At 35.8% G+C, this 24,097-nt stretch overlaps 1 protein-coding gene across 1 annotated transcript in view; it reads left to right on the top strand.

Moving 5' to 3' along the window:
* LOC102692151 (contactin-associated protein-like 5) overlaps positions 1-24,097 on the top strand; it is a 179,419-nt gene that overhangs the window by 117,803 nt on the left and 37,519 nt on the right. Inside the window, exon 18 of the mRNA XM_069196417.1 lies at positions 17,502-17,720. Coding sequence (XP_069052518.1) covers positions 17,502-17,720 — 219 coding nt within the window. The remainder of the gene's footprint in view (positions 1-17,501; positions 17,721-24,097) is intronic.

Raw genomic sequence — 24,097 nt, 5'->3', positions numbered from 1 at the left:
AGTGCAAATACACACAGGAAAAACATCAGTTGTTGGGCATGCTCTAGAAAAGCAAACTCATTCAGTAATTTTCCTAAGATATATAGATAAGATCACTTTATTGGCCATATACAATTTCTTGTATTAGGAATTTGTCTTTTCACATACCCCAACCTGCTCTCCATAAGACACACAGACAGGGAGAGAAGCTTGGAGTCAGAGCGCAGTGTCAGCAATTTATATAGCGCCTCTGGAGCAGTTGGGGTTAAGGGCTTTGCTCAGGGGCCCAACGGAGTAAGATTCCTCTGCCGTCAGCGGGATACAAACCAGCAACTTTCCAGCCACAGGCGCAGATTCTTAGCCACAGACCACTGCATACAGCTGGGTGCAAAATGTAGTAAAATTGTAACGAAGCGTTCTTTCAGGGCCCTATGCAGACAACACAATCCGGGAGGGGGGGAAGTGACGAAAACACCGGGAAAAAGGCATGCTGGAAGGGGCAGGCTGGAAGGAAAACAGGGGGCGTGTCCATGGTGCGCTGGTGTTCGGGGGAGGTGTGGCCAAGGCAAATGGTCTTATTGAATCTGTGACACAAGTGCCATTATTCTTGACGGCAAAACACCAGTCTCTTACCCTCACAAACAAATCAGCCAACATGAAATTTCGTTCCACAAAATAAAATGTTCATGCATGCAATAATTAATAAACATTTAACCAGTAACAGAAAAATGTAAGTGGTTGATGAACTGTACATGAGAAAAAATGTATGTACTGTCAATAGGATTACAAATATTTCCTGAAATATATGAGCACCAGGCTTCCCCCTGGCAACCAAGAAGTCAATTCCTCAGGCATATTAGCCACTAGTAAGAGAAAAGAAGCAAAAACAATAAACGTTCTACTCGTTTTTACTTCACCTTAGCTATAAGGGCATCTCCTCTGATCTGTTTAACTTCCCCTCTACCTCCAGACTCAATGTAAACAGATGCTACCTGCTAGCATAAAGGAATGTAAGGTATGCAAGAAAGACTGGAAAAACTGGACCTCAGCCTCTCTCAGTGATTTGCTCACTCATGCAAGGGCACATCTGTGCCTGACTGTCACTGGACTTTAACCCAGGTAGAAGTGCAGCACAACTCCCACTGATGAGTGAACATAGGAAGATTAATAAAAAAGAAGAGGCCATTGCACTCATCTACTTTTTTAATAGTATTGTGAGGTTTTAAGAACTATTAGAAACTGGGGCTGCCCAACTGCTTTCTCTCTGGAGAAAACCTAAAATAAAGCCATGAGGCTTGTTGCAGCATCCAAAAGAGTGATTTCTGTACATTATGTACAGCTACTCCACAAAAAAGTCTAATTGTGCCAGATAGGGAGTGCCTTGCTCAAGAATCTCAAGGATCATCCCATTCATATTCATCTGTCCAAATGTTGTTTAATCTTAAATTATCCTCTAGCTCAACAACCTTGCACTCCAGATTCTATAGTTTTGCATAATGTGTATAGGTAGACTACAAGCCAGGAAACATAAAACACAGACTGACATTTTTGCCATTGCCTTTGTAAAAGCATATAAAGAAATCTAAAAAAACAATGATAATGTAAATATTGAAGTATAAAATAAATATATGAAAACAGAAAACAAATCTCAAAATATTATGTTCTTTTTTGGTAAATCAAATACAGATGTAGCCATTCAAAGTGCACAGTAAAACCCCGTACCACAGGATTTGAGCTACAGGCAGCCACAGCACGTGGTTTGCTGGCCAAAGATGATCAACAGATGGCACTTGTAGTGCATTAACTGTTAGTGAAACGATTGCTTCATTTAATCTCTCTACTGTGCATGTTTAAATCCGCTAAATATGGAATAATAATATGGAATTTCAACTAAAGGGAAATTCTGGTAACTGAGCATAAACATAACAGGTGCATAATGTCCCTGAACATCATATCCTCATAAACAATATTAATTTAGGAATATAAATGTATTATACATACTGTATATGGCTGGTAGTGGTAGCTAAATAAAAAGTACACAGCAGTATTCCACTTTCTTCATAAACATTTTATGCATCAAAGTCTTTAACTCAGTCACTTACTGTGGTTAGTTTGGAAACGTTTTGATGTGCTTGTTCTGACTATTAAATTCATATACTTTATAAAAACCTAGAATGTTTTAACGTTTTCTATGTATACTTCCTGTTGTTAATACAGTAACAAACTGTGTACTTCTTAGAATCTGCTTAATAGGAAATAATATGGAATCGTGTAATAATAATGAAAATAATAATTATATTAATTTAAGGATCTAAATATAATATATTTATATAGCTGGTGGTATTACCGTAGTCCACTTTCTTTGTAAACGTTTTATTTTTTCTTTGACTCGTATACTCATGATTACTTTCAAAACATTTTAAGCTGTTTGTTTCAGCCATGGCCCCAAGCAGCCAGCTGGTTCAGCGGGTTTGTCAATAGGGCCCTGTCTATGAGATTCTAGTTGAATACCTGCTTAGGGCACAAGTTGTTCTTCTAACAAAGATTTATCTTTAAAAAATAAAATAGTAAATATTATAAACTATATTAACAATTATTTAGTTTTTTATATATCACGACATATTCTGTGTTACAGTAGATATTAATAATGAAATAAAAACGTGAATAATATTGTCAACAATGGAAGTAAAAACCAGTTGAAAAAGTTTAGTTAAATTAAATTCAAGATACTTTATTCAGTGGGGCAATTTAACACAAGCTTTTACAATGAGCTTTAAAATAAAATTGTATGTATTATAATTATAATAATAATAATTTCAAAAAAAAACAAAATAATAACAAAGTGGTATTAAAAAGACCACTGAAACTATAATAATGTATCTGATCATTATTAACAATATGAATTTATTAATAATAAATAATAATTTCAACTTCTTGTTTTTTCAGATTCATTTGTTTTATCCGCTTTTCAAAACCTTTCACAGGTTTTAATTAAACAATATCTAGTATTTAGTTGCATTTTTAGAAACCTTAGTTTGAATAAAGCGGATCCCAGCTGTATGCGAGTTAACGCGAGAATGCATTATGCTACATTTTTTGGCATCAGTTGAAGCGTTCTGAAACCTCTCAAAAACATTAAAAATGTAACATCATAATGTATGGAACGATGGGCCACTGATTCTTTTAATATTTAAAGAAAATAAAAAATAAGAAACAATAACTTGTCCCTGCCTAAATTAGAAATTGCATGACTTTCTCTCTCTCATCCTAACGTTAATCTCGCATCAGCAGGGTCCGCTTGTCGGCACACCCGTCTCCATTTGGTGGTTTGAACCAAATCTTTGAGCTGACGTTGCCATTAAATGCGAGCGAGAATACTCCAACCGGCGTGTCACTCCGCCTGCCGTCAGAGGGGAGGGGAGGAGAACAAAGTAATGTAGCCAATTCATAGAGGGGGATTATTAGGAGCCATGGGAAATTTGGCCAGGATGCCGGGGTTACACCCCTACTCTTTTCGAGAAACACCCTGGGATTTTTAATGACCAAAGAGAGTCAGGACCACAGTTCTATGTCTCATACGAAAGATGGCGCTCGTTTTTCAGTATAGTGTCCCTGTCACTATACTGGGGCATTAGGACCCATATGGACCGCAGGGTGAGTGCCCTCTGCTGGCCTCACTAACACCTCTTCCAGCAGCAACCTTAGTTTTCCCAGGAGGTCTCTCATCCAGGTACTGACCAGACTCACACATGCTTAGCTTCAGTGGGTTGCCAATTGTAAATAAATTGTGACATAAAAAAACAGGTTTAGACAATTAAAAACACTTTTTATGTGTGAAAAATGGGTGATTTTTCTTCCTCATGATCAGCTTAGAATCTTTGTGTAAACTGTAAGTGTTTTGTTTACTTTTTAATTAAAGATTTAAAACACTTTTAATTTGTAAACACAACATGTGCTTTGTACACAAAAAATCACATTCTCCCCTCTCTCTGAGTTGTGAAGCAGATCAGCAGGTCTGTAAGTAATAAGATGAATGAATGAACTTCCAGACCACCTTCAGGACAGTTGGACAGTTGGGAATGTTTCATGCCAGCCAGCTAGCGCATTATCACCTCACACTAGGGAAAGGGAATTGGGCTGTAATTTCACTCTCCATCAAAACACAGTCCCAACAGTCACTGATGCAGCTTTAGCCAAGTAATTCCTGGTTTAAATTCCTGGTTTTAAGAGAAGAATGTGACTTTTTGTTTACCTTTGATTTGTTTTGTGGAGGCGATATTTTTTCTTGGCTCACGCGTGCTGCAGTTGGGTTTTCTTTAGTTTGTAGTGGTCCTTTGTTCACAGTTTATACAGTATAATGGATAATTGTGGTGTCCATTGTGGCTTTCAGTTTAGAGGATTTTACTCAGGGCCCGACTTTAAAGCAGTCTGAGAAATGTCACAAAGCAAATGTTTTATTGATAATGGGTTTTAGTCTTTCAGTTTACTGGGGATGTATCAGATGTTAAATGTAGGAAGGGATACAACTCACACACTCCAGACAGACAAAGGTGATAAAAATCCATTCAGAAGGGTGCAGTGTTGTAGCAGAAGCTACAGGTGAATAAAAGGCACAAAAAGTGTTTTATTGGAAGATTTAACTGTTCTTCAAGGATTGAAGCCTGAAGGATTAACTTGATTAATTTGTTTAATTGGGTAATTGATCCTATCATTTGTAACACTTGTGCAAGCCTAGGGGAGAAGCTTAAGTTTTAAAAGGAAGTTCCTCTTAAACTGAGAACTGAGAACTGAGAAAGAGAAGAGAGTGAAAGGAAGATATCAGAAGGAGAAGTCAACTAGTCAGAGATAACTGGAAGACTGCCTGAGCCACATCTACATCTGCCCATGGACAAAAAACAGTATTCCAGTTTGTGTCATAGCAGGACAACCCTGCCTGTCTTCTATAATTACACTTTTTCAAATGAGAAGACCTTCTTCAGTCCTTTATAAAGATAGTATCTTTTTACGTGACCATGGCAAAAGAAGTATGGACATTTCACAAAGGAGGGAGGAATCTTTGAAGCTTATATGAGAACTGAGGTACCGCCATTTAGGACCCAGGATTCATGGCCCCTTCCAGGATAGTCTAAGTATTATCATACAAAGGAACAAGTAATAGGTTTATTCCATGCTGAAAAGAGAAGTAGAAAACACAATGTTTCGGCCATGGAGCCTTCTTCAGGTGTGAGAAGACTCCTACTGCCTTACTTGTTTCATGGTTGTTTTGAATATTGGATAATACTGTGTTTCTTTGTAATATAATCTGTTTTGCCTTTCGAATTCATCCTGCCAAAATTTCTAAACATAAAGAGATACTTTTCATAAACCAGTTTACCCCGAAATCCTTATTAGCTGTATGCCGATTTGGGCAGTAGTTATCAAGTCAGATTGTTACAGTGTGTTAACAAAAACTCTAACAGAGAAGTTTGTAAGAGGAAGCTGACTTTCTTCTCAATTATAGATGTATCCATTCAAAATACACAGTAAAACTCCATAGCCCGGCAAATCATCTGTGGACTACTGCAGTACATGATTTGCTGGACAAAATGACCGACAGGTGGCACTTGTGGTGCATTAGTTGTTAGTGAAATGATTGCTTCTTTTAAACTCTCTATGTTGCATGTTAGAATCTACTTAATGTGATGTATTAATATGGAAATTTACAATTAGAGTAAAATACAAAGTAAAATAATTGTAATTGAGAATAACAAAGCAATATTTAAAACACCACAGAAACCGAGCTATAATAACGTATCTGATCACTGTTAAGAATATTAAATTATTAATAATAATATGTGACTGACTCAGAACCTTCAAACCACAGACATTTTAAAGATTGCAATTTGTGAAAGGTTTCACAACATTTATATACACAACATCTAGTGCCTGGTTCCATTTTCAAAACCTTATTTTGAATAAAGTGAAACCCAGGTGTAAGCAAGTTCATAAAGCCATAATTACTATTCCCATGTCCATGAAACACTTGACCATATATCCCGATCACAGGGGGTGGAGTGTGTGTAGGGAAAGGTTTAGGTTGCAATTGAATTGAGGGTCTGTATTCTTCACACCTGAAACATTGTTTTCTCTGAAAAACAACCATTTTTATTTTCTTTGTGATTCAAGTTTGAAGTGTGATGACATATTAAACCAATTGTAAATATGGCATTTACATTGGCGTTTTCATTAATTTTATGTATCACAGTATATTTACTTGACATTCACGATCACTTAAGCGTATGGAGGAGTGCCAGAGTCAAGGAGATGCCCCTTCCCTCCACGGGTGTAAAGGGTGCAACTGCAGCAGCCACAAATAAATGAAAAATAAACTTTTTTCTCCTGATCATAATTGTAACAAATTATCACGTTTAACTTTTGCGTAACAATCATGATGTTCTCATTCAAACGTTTGATTTAAAAAAAAAATTCCAAACCTTGGCTGGTATGTCTCACGGACTCATGCATAGAATAATGCAAACGAAAGAGCTGCTAGAGTTAACAGCTTCAGTTTTAAAATGTTATTAATAATATCTTCTGTATCGCATTAACATTGAATTTTTTAACAATGGAAAAAGAGGCAATACACGACGTGTCTCCTCTATAACTCTTCAGTTTACAGAATAATTTCCCCAGAGCCACACAACATTGTCCAACCTTGCCCTTCTTGAGTCTAATTTTCAGGGAATATCCCTGTTACAAAAGGGAACACCGGATTGGTCCTTGACTATGGTTAAACAGTACATATGATGTCTGGTGGAGTTTCAGCATTCGGTTTTCTGTAATCTGTACAGAAACTCGACGGACTTCCTTCTTTGAACTAAACTACACTCCATGTAAATCAATGTTCATGTGACTTCCCCAGTAGCCCACTGGTCTACGTACCTGATTACTGACCTACAGGTTGGGTGTTCAAATCCAGCCGGCACCGTGACTTTTCTTTCAACAAACATTTCTTTGAAAATATAGAATAGCAATATTATGGAAAATTAATTGACTTTTAGATTTCTAAATATCACAACATGATTGAATTTAAGTCATTTTTGATAACAATGAATAGTCACCTTCTTCATTAGGGCAAGCGAGAGGGGGGGGTGGGCGAGCGGCTATCCCACAGTGAAGTGGGTGTACAGTCTGGGGAGGTATCCCTTTTCCTTGTAAATAGTTCCCTGCTTCTGCACCCCTGGGTCTTAATCTCTCTCTCTTTTCTCTCTCTCTCGGGCGCGCGGGCTGTTGGCTGTCGGGGTCGCGGGAGAGTCGGGCTAGCAGGTGGTGACGGAGAAGAAAAACAAAGGCTTTAACTTTCTTTAACTCCACAAGTCTGAGTTCTTGTGTCCGTCCTATCCGAACCCGAAAGTATTATAATATGTATCTGTATAGCAGGTGGTGTACAGCTTTTTAGTATAGATTACACTTTTCTAAAATGTATTTAAAAAATAAAAACAATTACAATCTAATCTTTCCACGTTTGATCCCAAGATCCCAAGAAAAATAAATCTATACGGGGAGAAAGCTATGCTGAAAGTTTATTAAGATACATAGAAGACAAAGATATCAATTTATGTTGCATTTGTCTGATTGTGAATCAAAAAACACATATATTCAAACCCGTGTTTGCAATTTAAACCAATATAAATGATTTATATTGACTATTCATTGTTATTAAAATGACTTAAATTCGATCATGTTGTGATATTTAGAAATATAAATTTGTTTGGTGCGAGTGAAGTTTTATTTAATCTCTGACCCAGGGAAAAGTTTTATTTTTTTCAAAGAAATCAGTCTGGATTCAAACACCCAACGTGTGATGTGTGAGTCAGGAACCTAACCCACAGCGCCACTGGCAAGGTCACATGAGGAGTGTTGAAAAAGCCCTACAGAAACATTATCAACAGACAATGTACAGCATGTACTATTCTTGTGTTGCGGTACATAAATATAATTATATCGTTATTAATTTCTTTAGATACGCAATTCCATATTATATTCCCTTTTAATCAAATTCTAAAAGTATGCTTGTTGACTCCGGTATTACGTTAGTTAAAGACTTCGATGCTTAAAATGTTTAGGGAGAAATGGAATACTGGTGTGTATTTTTTCTTTAAAGTACCGAGACCAGCCATATACTTTATGTTTATGTTCCAAAATTAATATAGTTTATGGCCTTCACACGCGTTACAGTATGCTCCTATTCTTTTTATGCTCAGCTAGTAAGATTTCCCTTCAGTGGTAAAATTCCATATAAATATTCAATACTAAAATGGGCACAGTAAAGACATTTAAATCTTTCTATGACCGACCAACGCACCACGAGTGCCCCTGTCGGTCAACCAATCACATACCACAGTATTTTGCGTCACGATGCGCGAGGCCATACAGATGCAGCCATTCAAAATGCACGGGCGATACCGCATTATTTTCCGGTACGCTGTACGCAGTCTACCGCAAATTACCGGTAAATACCGCGAGTTACCGTAAATTCTCCTATAATACGACAAGCAAAATAATAGTATCCGGAAATTCCGCAAGGTGGAGCTAATAAAGCTCAACCTCTCATGTTTGAGCTGTGGCCATCAAAGTCTTTAACAAAGATATTACTAATAGTATTAAAAATGAATGACCTTGGACAAGCTATAAGTGTAAACTCAAAGTATTGCCCTGGTCAACATTCTTTTTTTCATTGACCGTCTTTGTAAAAGTAACACCACAGCATTTCGCAATCACGCATTTGTTTCCAATCATGCAAAGTACAGTAATTTCTGAGAATCGATTCACCATGGCTTTCACATGCTCATACAAGAGATTGATTTAGGAACATATTACCATATGAAAACTGTACTGTATACAGTATGTATATGTATATTTAATGTCTTAACTGTTTAAGTATTGAATATTCATATCTAATTTTACCACTGAAGGGAAATCTTAGTAGCTGAGCATAAAAAGAATAGGAGCATACTGCAACGCATGTGAAGGCCATAAACGATATTAATTTTGGAACATAAACATACAGTATATGGCTGGTCTCGGTACTTTAAAGAAAACATACACGAAACATGGTTTCATTATGACCAGAATCGGTCTTGAGATATTTTTAACTTGATTTACAGTATTTGAGAGGTATGTCTTAACACCGATACTACAGTGCGTAAATACTGCTCACGTATATGTTTCTAGGTTTATATTATGCATTTCATACGGTCAAATTACTTTTGAGCAACTAATAAGAACCGCGAAACGGTATGCGATTTAGTTTCGTTTTGTGCTGGGACTCTGCTTTTAACAATGTCGCCGTGGATTGATTAGAGATATCAAGTACATACAAGTCATTTTTTAAATGTTGTAGTTCGTCTTGTTAAAATGTTACGAGTACATCATCTATCAACAATTACACAGGTTCTGTTTCCATATTGCGGATTTTGGTTACGTAGTATTATTTTCTAGATTTCACGTTGTGAATATATGATTTGGGCAAACAGAGCCGCAAAGAAGTACATTATGGGTTGTTGTTTTTTTTTTGGCAGTTTTATCTAGAACAAGTGATGCTTAAACCTTTGTCTGATTCTTGTGAAACTATCCACATGACAGTTACAGTACCTAGGAGTTGACTTCAGTGATGTCACTGATGGGATGTTTCTAAAAATCCATCCTCTGTAAAACGTCTTCTCTAGTTGTCCTGCATATGTATTCGCTAATGAAGCTGTGTGTTCTGAGCCTGGATCTCTACATGTCTGTATGAACCAGCTTAGAGGGCTAAAGACAGCTTGTGTTTAAATTGAGTGTAAGGCAATTTATGCTTCAAAAGTCATGGTCAGCATTTATTATTGTACTGTGCTGTAAACTTGTTCTGTGCCTAGTCACATTATTTTATAGCGTTTTTATAGCGTTATTAAATCCGGTGGCGCTGTGTGTTAGTTTCCTGACTCCCATGTCACATGGTCTGTGATTGAACCCCATGGAACTAGGACTTTATTTTTTAACAAACATTTCTTTGAAAAAATGAAGCGTTTCCCTTTGTCAGAGATTAAATAAAACCTCACTCGCACCAAACAAATTTATATTTCTAAATATCACAACATGATCGAATTTAAGTCTTTTTAATAACAATGAATAGTCACCTATGCGTTACAAAATAAACATTTATATTGATTTGAATTGCGTTTTGAACCAGCTACCAGTTAACACTGTACTTCCTACTTTGAAAATACCTGTGAAACCGGTTTAATTCGTCACAGCCAGCACTCCGGCAGAGAGGGGGTTGTACTCGTAAAGTAGAAGCAGGCGAGATTTCCAGCGAAAGACACCTCCCCCCCCCCCCATACTATTCAAATTGTATTACAGCATTGTAATTACACATTGTAATTGTATTACACATTGTACACATGCTTAAAAGAGAAGAGAGAAAACGCAAGCCTTCTTCAGATGTGAGGGTCTTCTGCTCAGAATGAAACGCTAAAATGTAATGAAGGCTCTGAATGGGTTCAATTATGATTTGGGCTTGATTAAGGTCGCTGCCTTTCATCTAAAACCATACTTGAATCCTTCTAAACTAAAAATCAGTGTTAGTGAGTTCTAAATAAAGAGGTATCCAGGTAACAGTGAAACGGGCAGACAGTCTGGGGAGATCGCCCGTTTTCCATGTAAATAGTTCCCTGGTTCCACACCCCTTGGTGTTTCTCTTGCTCTCTCTCGGGTCACCTGATCATTAGCTCGAAAGATTTGAGCGCTTTGTGTATATTCTAATGGTAGTGGGGGCAGGGTGTTTCGGAACATGTTTGGTTGAAATTGCATTGGAGATCTATGTTCTTCACACCTGAAACGTTTTCTCTGAAAGCATTTTCTTCGCAGTTTAGCCGATCTTGTTACAGCATGTTACAGTTTACTATTATTAACCATATTCATTTTAAGTGCTTAATGCCATTTTTTGACCAGGCACGAATATTCTTAAGTCCATATCTTCGCAAGGGAATCAGTGCGAATTGCAATACTAATTAAATGACTGCAGGCACTTTCCACCCCCTCTGCCAGCAGGAACATTCCTATTCTTAGCTCTGCAGCTCATTACAAACATGTTTTTTTTACACAGCGATACAGCTTTGCGTTGTGAATCTGATTTTCCGTGTTTACAAAGAAAGTGGAATACAGTGATACTACCTGCTATACAGATACATATGTTTAGATATTTAGACCCTTAAATTAATATCATTATTAATAATAATGATTATAATGATAATCGGCCAGTGAAAGCTCTGTTGTCCTTCACATCAATGCCTGAAACATTTTACCGATCCCAGGATTTTACAGAGAGGGAGGAGGCGCGGAGCTCAGCAGTACAGAACGAACATTCTGCTGCCTGGAGTGCTTATGGCAGCAATCGCGTCTGCATTTATAACTTAGTTTTTAAAATTAATCAAGCAATATGAAGCATCTCTTTTTACTTGTAAGTCCCTTAATTATCATTAAGCACAGCTTTCTCACCACTTAGACTACTTTTTGATACCATCCTTGGTCAAACCAGAAACGTGTTGTTCTGTCTAATGACATTACAAGTGGAAAGATTACAGATTTTAATCGTCTTTAATTTTGTTACGTTATACATTTTAGAAACGTTTCATCCATACAAACACCACAAAACTATTTTCAATTGTATTTCTGAATAGTATGTTACACTTAGTTCACTGTTTTAAATACATCTAATTAAGAAAGTTAGGTGTTAGCATAAACTATTAGCAATCAATAATATTAAATTTAGCACTGTAATATGTTGTTGCACTTTCCCCCGCATCTTGTAAAAATATATTTTAATTGTTCAAATATACATTAAGTCTGACTATCATATAATAAGTTAAATACAAAACTAAAGAAAAAATAGGGTTAGATATAATTCAAAATATTTTGCTAACAATGTTAACTGTTTAGCAATAATAAAATGTATAAACTAAGGAGTAGCATGGCACAGTTGTTAGCATGTTTTTTGTTTTGTTTCTTTTTCATAAATACAACAGTAGTACCTGATGTCTCAGTGGCTTTCAAAATTAAATTATGCATGCAAACCTGTGAACTAGAAACATAACTAAGATATCCATCCATTTATAATGGTAGCAAAGTGGTTAGCATTGCTATCTTGCAGCACTGGGGTCCTAGGTTCAATTCTTGCCATCCTGTGTGTGTGGGGTTTACATGTTCTCTCTGGGTTACATGGTTTTTTTCCATATGTGTGATATGACTCCCTCTCACACTCCAAAACATACTGTTAATTGGTTTATGGGAAAACTGGCCCTGGTGTGTGTGTGTTTGTGTCTGTCTGTCCTGTGATGGACTGGCGCTATGTCCAGGGTGTATTCTGCCTTGTGTCCGTTGCTTACTGGGATAGGCTCCAAATCCTCTGTACTGGATAAAGAGATTAGAAATGGATGGAAGTAAAGGCACTGTGTGGATGGAACTATACACAGTGTTAGAAACCCACTATGAAATGGCAGCATCTCACTGAGAATAAAATATTTTATAGTGCTGGCTTAAGGAAACAGCCTTTCCACCTCTCTTGCACATCAGTATCCATACCTAGTTATTTAAACAAATTGCCTCTAATTATAAACATCTTAATATGCTGGCTCTGTGGATCTGCATCAGCTATGTTTGCCCATTCCTTCAATTCATGTGCATCCAACACACAGTTCAATGCCAGCAACTACACATAATCTAAAATACAATCCTTATTTCAGTATCTATGTAAACATATAGTCTGTTAACTTCATCATCTTCATCAAAAGTATGCCTAACCCCATTAGGAAGTGTTCTTGTTATAAGTGTATTCCTCAGCTTTCCCCAAATTATCTTCTTCTTACCAACATCTCTAGTCTTTTATCCTGCAATAACTCAGCCAACACTTAAATCTCCAAAAGCTGCTTGTGTTAATTTCTTTTAATCACAAATATCATGTGTAAATGCTGGCCATGTAATACTCTGCATTGTGGAATAATAGTTTATTTTAAAGGGAACTAGAGAAACTAAGAACTAGAGAAATCAAGAAAGGATTTTTTCTAGAATTAATAAATGCACATCCTGTTCACTGGGGAAATTAAATCCACACTGAGCAATCTTCAATATGTTCAGAATATGACAGCAAGAAGAGACCTTGATCGAAACTGATTTTAGATGTCAGAAAGGATTTATTTTCTCTGTATTTCCTATATTGCTGTGTCGAGATTCTAACTTTATATCTAACTTTAAATCTAGGCTCAGATTTCAACTAAAATCGTACAGTAATTAATAGCAGTAAATACTGATGTTTTGCGCCCTCTTACGACAAAAATATATGTTTTGTAGTTGGGATTAACTTTATTTTGTACGCGTAGCTACTCCGATTCAGACACCGAACAGTGGCGGCAAATCAGACACCCAGAGAGGGGGGGGGGGGTGTCTTCTCGCCTCCATAACTAAAATGCCAAATAGGAGTGGCTTAAGCGACATACACAGTCGTGTAACTGACAGTTTGAGGTAGCCTATTGTGTAAATTTCGCTTTGTTGCTGATAGGTTAAGCTTTCGAAACTGCCCCAAAGTCATGTGACTGATTTTTCGCCCTGTTTCGTTGGTTAAACACAATGATCACAAGCACCACCATGGTAACTGGGATGTGTAGTTTTTAATTCCGTTTGAATTATAACTGTACGTACTGTCTTCATATTTGGCCAGGGCTTTAAAGAGAAGGCGCGCCAAAAAATTTCGGTGCCGTCGTCTCCGCTTTAAAGGTACCCCGTGCTGGAAGAATTTGACCTTGGAACGTTTGCCCAGCGTAGTTATAGTGGACATAAAAACAAGAGTTCGCTGGCAGTATATCCTAGAAGACACAGACCGGCGCCAGACCGGTAAATGCCTGATGAACTAGGGATTGGACAGTTTCCAAGTGCTAGTACAATTGATGGAAATGTTCAAATAAATGTGCAAAAGAAATAAACAAAATAATAATTTATTTCTTTATCATATTGGCTAGCTAATGTACTCTTTGCTAGTTAGTGGCTGTGTTTCTGTGTTGGGTAGCAACGGGTGACTTTTCTCAGCCGGAAGATGTAAACAGCTTAATTTTCGTGTTAAATAATTTTTAAAAATTAAAATTCATTCTATACAGCAATCGCATATTTGGGTACCGTTTCATAAAACTTTCATGCTTAAAATGTTTAGGGAGAAATGGAAGACTGGTTTGTATTTTTTCTTTAAACTATCAAGACCAGCCATACACAGTACAGTTTATGTACATACAGTAATGTTTATGTTCCTAAATTAATATCGTTTATGCTTAATATCGTTTAATATCTTTTTTTTTATGCTCAGCTACTAAAATTTCCCTTTAGTGGTAAAATTCCATATAAATATTCAAAACTAAGCAAATTAAAATGTGCACAGCAAAGAGATTAAATGATTAAATCTTTTCACTACCAACCAATGCACCACGAGTGCCCCGGTCGGTCATTTTGGCCAGCCAATCACTTACCGCGGTGCCCTCCGGTGCCCTGCGGGTAGATTACTGTACCGCAGGTTTTTACCGCTCATTTTGAATGGCTGCATCTGTAGCCAATTACCCACGGTACGTGTCTGTGCCACGTACTTTGAATGGCTGCATCCGTATGGATAAGTTGTTCTCTGGTTACTGGCAATTGTAAAAATAAGCCTCCTTCCTTCCTTTGTTTAACTTAAATAATTCCATTAAAAATCCTTAATCACAAAACCATCACATATAATAATTTATCCAAATACACACACTAATGCCTGAGCCAACAACAAGCTATAATAGTGGACTATTGTTATGTATTCGCTATATAAGAAACAAACCTGAAAGTAATGCTCAGATCTCGCTTTGAACTGCCTGGGTAAAATGTGCTACATTACAGAGCTTTGCCCATTACAACTACAAGGGCAATAAAAGTTTTTTTAAATTAAACGGATAACAAAATGCTTCCAAAATGTCCACTTGTGACATTTTTGTTGCTTAGTTACATGATTCCATATATTATCCATATATATATATGGATAATATAACTATCAAGTGGTATTAAATCAGTACAACTTGTTTTTTCAATAACAGCAAGTGGTGTTACTATGTATACTACATTTTGTTAGAAAAGGATAAAACATTATAACTTTTTATGAAGTACCATATATAAACTTTAGAATGTTAGAACAAACATGTTAAAACCATAACCCAGTCTAAGTTACCTTTTTACTAAGTTTACATTCTCCCCATAGGCTCCATTCAGTTTAGGCCACTCCTCTACTCACTGTACCCAGGACTAAATGACAGACATTTGGTGACTGTGCCTTTTCTGCTGCTGTTCCATTGCTGTGGAATGTCCTATCTCTGACTTTATGAGAGACAACATCTTTAACAAATCTAATCTTAAAACATACCTTTTTACTAAGGTTTATGTCGGATTGCCCAGATCTGTAAGCCTGTGTGCTCTTTTTTCCTTCATTTAATTGTACTTTTTTGTCTTTTTTTATTCATGATGTACAGCGTCCTTGGGTTTGTAAAGGTGATTAATAAATCAAAAGTTATTATTATTACAGAATACACTATTAATATTAATGCTCACCAATTAGTCCAGACACTGAAAATTTTAATGGAACTTAAACATTTCTACTACACTGAGAAAGTAAACTCTGAGGACCTTTTTCTTATAATGAAGCAGAGGACACAAGTGAAAACTGAGAACCACTGCAGGGGGTTTTATACAAAAGGTTTTGGGTGTATGCAGCAATCTGCCTAGTCATGTTGTTGAAGCTGATGACATCTCTTGTAAAAACAAAATGAGATCCTTGGATTAATTAGTTACCAACTACCAAAAAGGCTAGATATTTGCTGTCTTCTCATTTTTCATTATTTACTATATTCTTCTGTTATTATTAGCACTCAAGGGGTAACTTCGAATACCAAGAGGTGTTATAATCAGCACTCAAGAGGTAGCTCAGAAAACCTTTGGAAAATTATGAAAGCAAACTACTCTACTACCACACACAGTTGCTTAGGATTCTTTTAGCTTCATTGGACTTTCTGTCAGATTTGAACAGGGATTGTCTGAAGTGAATTGCTTCAGTCCTGCTGCCTGGTCCTGTCCCTTCACCCATTTTCTCCTCAATACTTCTCTTTCCCATCACATTTCATTTCAATCAAAAGCTCAATAGTTGATATTTTGACTCTGACTCAAAATGTTAAAGTGTAACACCACTTCGTGGGTGATACATCTATTTCCTTGTAGGCTCTGGTGTCTTGCCTTTCTTTGCCTCTTGAAAACTTAATAATCCTGTATGAAATGATAAGAGGCCACTTTCAGACTGTTCACTGTGTGTTTTTTTATATTTCATAATAACCAAAAAACTTTTTCAATAGTGTTTAATCAATCTGCTTTACAATCTTATAGAGAATTATACAATTCTATAAACTTTATTAAACTAATTTACCAATGATCATTGTCGTGGAAATTTAACTATCAAGGAAGCCACAAGAGAGAGTTCTCACCTGAGTAAGGTCTTTATTTCAATATTGCAATATTGGGAGCCCTGCTGCCACTTCGCAAAGTGCAACCAGAGACTCAATTTGTTACAAGCAGTACAGGGTTTTTATAAGACGTTGCGCTGTAAAAAAGTTCAGCACTTGGTCCCTTCTAAAACTTCCCCTTTCTCTAAAAGAAAACAAATTACCTCATAGAGCGAGAGAAAAACACTAGATTTGTTATTCAAAGTTTATCAGTTACTTTCAGCTAATTCTAATGACCCAGACAGCATATATTGTTTTGGTACATTGTCTTCTAAACTAACCTAAACAGTGTACTTTGTTGACGAACTGTTTTCTAAAATTCTGCACGTACTGTAGCATAGCAGTTATATCCTTGAAATATTACCTAAAAGCACCAATATATTTTTTTGCAAAGCTCTCTACATTTTTAAGAATCAATTAACTCATTAGATTTCCACTACATCATCATTGCAGCTGATGAAACAAATCACAAGGTTCAGAAGATTTTATTGAAATTCAGGAATAATATGACAATTCACATTTATTTTAATATACATTTCATATATAAATACATGTATTGATAAATGGAGCTTTGTGATTTACTCATGAGAAATAAGGAAACCATATAAGTAGACCATGAAGTTCCAATATTCATATCTGCATTACATTTAAAATATAGAAACACTGTAATGTGTGTCTTATGATCAAGTGTATTTTTTGCACTTTTCTATTCTATGTATACTATTCTCCACTTATTACCTCATAAACTAGGAACATGTTGTAAATTACACAGCTTTTAAGTGCTAAGACATTAATACAAATATTTTAAAATAGGCTAAAATAAGATATTTCCTGTGGCACATGGACTGCAGTTCTGAAACCATAGAAAATGAAGTGGTTGATTATGTTTTATATTTCTTACATGGTTATTGCTTAACCACCTTGAAAGCTAACATATAACTTTCTTTGTGTTCACAGGCAGTGCTATAGAAGATGAAGATGTGGCACTGGCTGGAGTAAAGGGTTTCGTTGGATGTCTCTCCTCAGTTCAGTTCAATCAAGTAGCTCCTCTAAAGGCAGCTTTACATCGTCATGACAGCTCACTGGTTTCAGTGAAAGGGCGTCTGATAGAGTCCAACTGTGGTGCCAAAAGCATGGCTGACTTAAACACTTTCACCACAACACACTCTCTGTCAGGTATGTTCTTTTGCAGTAACTCAACTTTATTCAGAAAAATCAGATACACTAGCAGAAATAGTAAATTCTGTGGGTTTGTTCTAAATTCATTTGTACTGTTGTGCGAATGTGGGATACGTTATGTCTTTATGTGCACAGAAATTCAGTAATTTTAATTGGCTTAGTAACAATTGAGAAAGTGACCCTTAGTATAGATCAATAATATTTCAATTAACAGGTTTTATTCATGAGAATGTTTTTAACATTCTGGGCTGTCTGGGGTGTCTGTTTAAGATCCAGGGACAATTGGTTTGAATTAAAATATGCAAACACTAATTCTTAAACATTCTGTAATGAATAAAAAATTCATTACAGAATTTTTAAGAATTAGTGTTTGCATATTTTATGTGGGTTCAACTTTAAGTACAGAATTGTTTTAATGTAATGTTTTAGAAAACAAATGAGTAAAATTATACCTTCTAATTGTATTATAGACATTCATGAGGAAACTCTTAAGGGCAATGGCAAAAATTGTCCTTCTTTTAATGTGAAAATTGGAAGATTTCACATTACAATCGGAGATGTGGCATGTGTTGCCTGATAAATCGTGATTAAGTTGCATAAGTGATTCCTGCACTTCACTGCTACCGATAACAGCAAATGACAAATAATAATAGGCTCCCACTGGTCTCTGTAATTATCAATCAATTTCAGTTCAGATTTCAAAGCTTAACATCAAAGTAAAGATAAACCATTCCAGTATAACTGTTTGTTATTATCCAGTCATATTTATACAAACATTCCTTTCAAACTTATACATTTTAATGATAATTAAGAAAAATCCTTCATCTTGGTCTTCTTAGAGAGCATTTCTGGACTTGAGAAATTATCCCTAATAATTCTCTAATAATATCCCTAGTTCTTAATGATCTAAATTGAATAATTCCTAAAAATGTCTCTAATCTCTTGTCTGTTTTATAGGTGTGTGTATATCTCATTTTTCTTCAATACCCTTTTGATTGATCTTGATGGTTAGCCACAAATTCTAGTTGGTTTAGATGTTTTCCTTGTCACTGCAAAGTCTATCAAACTTAATATAAACCTTAATATTATAATCTGCTCTAAAATGTGACTGTAGAGCTGTTTATATATAGTATATTCCAACTTCAACCCAATAAAACACCAAGGGATAAGCCTGGCAGAAGAGTGAAAGAAACTGTGATGCAACCATAATACATTTTCTTTTGAACTTGATTTGATCTGTATATTGTTATGTGTTTATGACAATATAAAGATACAGCCATTCAGAATGCCTGACAAACAATGCAGCATAATGCACTGGCCAATGCAATGCACAGGCCAATGCAATAATTACCCGATGCTGGACTGCACTATTTTGTAAAACCACCAGGTGGCACAGTGAATGTTTAACATGGTATGTGCAAGTATTCTGGATTATTATGTGAAATGCTCAACCCCTCTGGGACGTTTTGTTTCCAATAATGTAATTGTTGTGAATAGAATTTGTATACTGTTTCGACTTTTACTAATTTTATGCTGCAAAAAATTAAAGTAGGGCTGTTTCACAATGCAAAATTACTCAGCCAGATATATAAAACTTGTTTATTATTATACCCTGTTGTGATGTGGATGTACACCTTTTTCAGGTATACATGTGATCTATGTGAGTGTCATTTTGGGAATTGTGTTTTTTCTCATATTCAATTTTAAAACTACATTACACCCTGTTATATTACAGCCCCACTGTGAGTTGTGAGAAAAAAAAATCATAATTGGGAGAAAGGTCCTGTGCATGATTTTTTTTCTTTATTGCAGTGTATAGTCTAACAGTTTGACTTAACAATATGTTAGACAAAGTATTCCATGAATAAATAAAAATGTGTATTCGATTAATTGTAAACCTAGTAGCATCAACACAGCACATGCATGTATTTCTTCAATGTGAAAAGGCTAATAATGAACTTGTAAGTAATAATACACTCAACAAACAACACATGTGTATGAAAAATAAGATTGTATCGCTTTTCAGTTCACATGGGTGTGCACCCGTGCCACTGCCGCCTCAGGTTGGCTCTCCAACCACCGGGGGTTCAAACCCGAGCCTTCGGCGTCACTCACCAGGGAACCAGCCAGCTGAGCTAAATGGAGATCTCCCGTCAGCCCAGCGGCTGAGGTGCCTGCTATTCCTAGGGAAAGGCGGTGACGTAACCACACTGGCAAGCCGGCTCGCACAACCTGTAATGTCGGCTGTATGCGTTACACTCTCCCCTGCTTAATTTGCCATCCTTGGCGAAGGGCTATCCCATCCCACAGCTAACACCAATGTAGCACTTTTGGGTTTACGTGGGTATGCGCCCTCGCTGCTGCCACCTCTGATCGGCCCCCCACCGTTGGGGACTTGAACCCATGATCCCTGGTGTCCCTGGATTAATTTTGCATAAAGAATTTCAAATCTGTCTGCCTGACCATATTGTAACCTGTGTCACTGAATGGAAACTTGCTCTTACAAGCTGAAATGTCAGCAGATTAGTTTGTGTTAAAACATAAGACCATTTACTAATTCTGTTTGACCCTCCTCTCAGGGAAATTATAAAATTCAACAGTTCCAAAACCTACTGTGACATCCAATCTAAACGTAAGGTCTGGTTCTTTGATGGACTTGCTTTGTGAAATGTTTTAGACCCATGTGATTGCTTACTCAACTCTGAGATCCTGACTGATTTGACTTTCTATTTGTCTGATTTAACTGAAACAGAAAAAAATGTAGTTTCTGTAGTTAATCTTATTAGAATTCGATTTATTGTAAAACATCTAACAACGACAGAGGAGCAGGACTTGAGGTGCTTGAGTTCATAGCCTCTTGTTAACTTGAACATGTGCTGCACCCTTTAGACTGGATATAACACCATTCTCAACAGGGGGTGGCTGTTGGGACTGAAGTTATTGTCTCCCTTCCTCAATTGAGTTTGATGGCATCATTAAAGGGTATCATTAAAATCTGTGATGTGCAGTGTAACTGAGCATTCGTTTTTCCTCCCCTTTCCCAGGGAATGTGGGGGGTTTAAGTTATATAGTTCCAAGGGGAGTAGTTTTTCTTAATTTTCTATAAGCCATTCATTAGGAAGCTATGCAGTTCAATAAAGTTAGCATTCAGTGAGTGTCTTGAGTGCTTTATGTTTGAGTTAGATATAAAATCCTTTACTCTTTCCAAGCATCCTGGAGATTGCTGGTCTCTGATTTGGAGTTTCATCTGTAATATCTAAAATGATCAGAAACATTAATATATGTATATACTGTATCTGGCTGGGTAAAAAACAAATACATGCTTTGGTTTGACTGGGAATCAAACCTTGGCCCTTCTGAAAGTAGGTAAACATTTAACTACTATTTGTAAAATGTTAAAATGTTTCCAAAACAACTACAAGTGATATTTTCAGCTACACAAATTTCTTTAGTTACACGATTCTTTATTAATAATTCCTATTAAGTTGTATTAGATAGATAATACTTTATTAATCCCGTAGGTATTAATAGTACAATAGTACTACAACTGTTTTTACAACAATAATGACAGCAAGTACAGTATTCGTATAAAAGGGTTAAAATATTATAGCTTTTCATAAAGTATATAAACTTTATATTTATAACAAGCACATCAAAACTTTTCCAAAATAACCACAATAAGTGATTGAGTTAAAGGCTTTGATGCAGACAATGTTTATGAAAAGGTAGAATACTGTTGTCTATTTTTTATGTTTGGCTACCACTACAAGCTTCAGTATGCACATTAGGTAGATTTTGACAAAAAGAAAGGTGTGAAGTCAAAACCTGCATGAGAATAGAGAAGATTACATGAAAATAAGTCGGTCATTGAGAGAAGGTGGATGGTGTGAACCTAGTTTCAGGATTAGTTTTATTTCTGTTGTTTTTCTACTATGGGAGTTGAGAAACCCTTCTTTGAAAACAGAGACAGAGCGATCAGGGTGATCATGACCACTGAGGTGAAATAAGAAACTATGGGCTTGGAGAAATCTTAAATCTTCACAGCCCGAACATGTTTTCTGAAGCAGTCTCCTAGTCTCTTTCTGGTTTCTCCAATGTAGATAGCTGGGCATTTTTTGCAGGAGATACAGTAAATGAGGTTACTGGAGGTACAGGATGTCGTATAGGTGATCGGGAACTGACCTGCAGGGACGTGAATGAGCTATTTAAAAAAATTAAAAACGATTAAATTGTATAATCTTTCCATGTGTAATATCATTAGAAAGTACAATAAGCCCCTGCTTTGTTTAATGATGGTTTCAAATGTTTAACTAATTGGAGAGAAAGCTATGTTTAATGATAATTAAAAGATTACAAGTTAAAAGAAATTATTTATATTCCATTATTAAGTTTTAAAGATAGACGCTCAGTGCCATAAACACTGCAAGCTGTAGAACAGTCTCCTTACAGCGCCGTCTCTTCTCTGACTGAGCTCAGTGGGCGGTGCGCTATTTTCTCAGCTACCTGCTAATTTGCTTCACACCACAATAAAAAGAATGATTATGAGAATCAATTGTCCATCGTGCCACACAATATTATGTTAGATTTGTATGTCTTTGAGAGACTTCAGAAGGCTACAACTGATGCATAAAAAATATAGCATATGGCCTTCTCGCATTATGAAGTCATCTAAAAGTGCAACCAGGTACTAGATATTGATTAAATAAAAGCTGTTCAATTTTTTACAAATTGTGATCTTTAAACCTGTAGGTTGCAGGCTCTGTGTCATTTGTTCACAAAGTTATTGACATCTGAAACATCGTGTCTCATAAATAGGTATTTCAATAAGCAAAGTTTACAATAACCCAAGAAAGAAATAACTCTGAAAAAGATACAAGAAGTTTGAAATTATTATTATTACTGTTAATAATGACCAGACACATTATCATACTTTCAGTGGTATTTTTATTGCCGCTTTTGTATTCTCGATCCTAATTACAATATATACGATTTCATTTTAAGGCTTGAGGTGTTTGTGAAATTGGCCCACTGAATAAAGTTTTGAAATAAACCAGTTGAACAGTTGACAGTATTCACTTTTGCTAATTCATGTTTTTTTCCCATTATTAATATCACTTTACATTGAATATGTTATAATACATAAAAAACGTTAATATAGTGTACATAATATTTACCATTATATATTTTTTAAGTGTTTGTTAGAAGAAAAACTCATGCCCTAAGCAGGCATTGAATTCCGTTCACCTAGATAGAACCCCTATTGACAAACCCATGTACCATAAGGCTGCTCAGAAACACTGCTGAGATGAACAGCTTAGAAATGTTTCGAAAGTAATTATGCTTAAATGAGTCAAATTAAAAATAAAACATCTGTACCAAGAAAGTGGATTACAGGAATACTTCCAGCTATATAAATGCATATATTTAAATCCTTAAATTAATATCATTTTAATTTCTTTAGATAAGCGATTCCATATTATATTCCCTATTTAGCTAAATTCATAGAAAAGGAATACAGAGTGAGTTTCAGAAATTTAACAGAGGTCTGGAACACCCTGTCTCAAAAACAGCCATATAATAAATTGAAGTTTGTGATAACAGTGACAAATCACCCTGAACAAAATACAATTTTAAAATACAAGCAGTTTGAAATTAGTAGTTGTTATTAATAAACCATTTCACTTTGATTGTGTTGTGATATTTAGAAATACCAACAAATTCAATATAGTGTTGATAATATTTACTATTTTTGTTTTTCAAAGAAATGTTTATTTATTAAAAGAAAACTCATGGCTAAAGCTGGGTTTAACCCCCGACTTCAAAGCTCTTACACTAATGCGCCTCCTCACAACTTAAGCTATAGCTGAAGAGGTCAGCCAAAAAGTTACTTTCTTTGATGTATATAAACTTAATATCATCAGAAGGAGCATGTAAAATGTTTTCCAAAATAACCACAGTATGTAAACAATGCTTAAAAATGTTTATGAAGAAAGTGGAATACTGTTGTGTATTTTTTATTTAAACTACCAAATACCAGTCATATTAAGTTTACATAATATGTTTATTTTCCTAAATTAATATCATTTATTACCTTTTGACACGTAATGCTCCTCTTCTTTTTGTGCTCAGCTACTAAAATTTCCCTTTAGTTGTAAAATTCCATATTAATATTTAATATTAATCAGATTTAAACATGCACAGTAAAGAGATTAAATGAACCAATCCTTTCACTAACAAGCATTGCACCACGATTGCCACCTGTCAGTCATTTTAACCAGCCAATCCTGTACTGCAGTATAACGCACTAAACTGCAGGTCATTTTACGCAGTACAGGGTTTTACCATGTATTTTGAATGGCTACATCTGTATGTTC

The sequence above is a fragment of the Lepisosteus oculatus genome, chromosome 12, assembly GCF_040954835.1.
Source record: "Lepisosteus oculatus isolate fLepOcu1 chromosome 12, fLepOcu1.hap2, whole genome shotgun sequence".
Taxonomy (NCBI): Eukaryota; Metazoa; Chordata; class Actinopteri; order Semionotiformes; family Lepisosteidae; genus Lepisosteus; species Lepisosteus oculatus.
The sequence above is the reverse complement of the archived record's forward strand: the minus strand, read 5'-3'. Positions and strand labels throughout refer to the sequence as shown.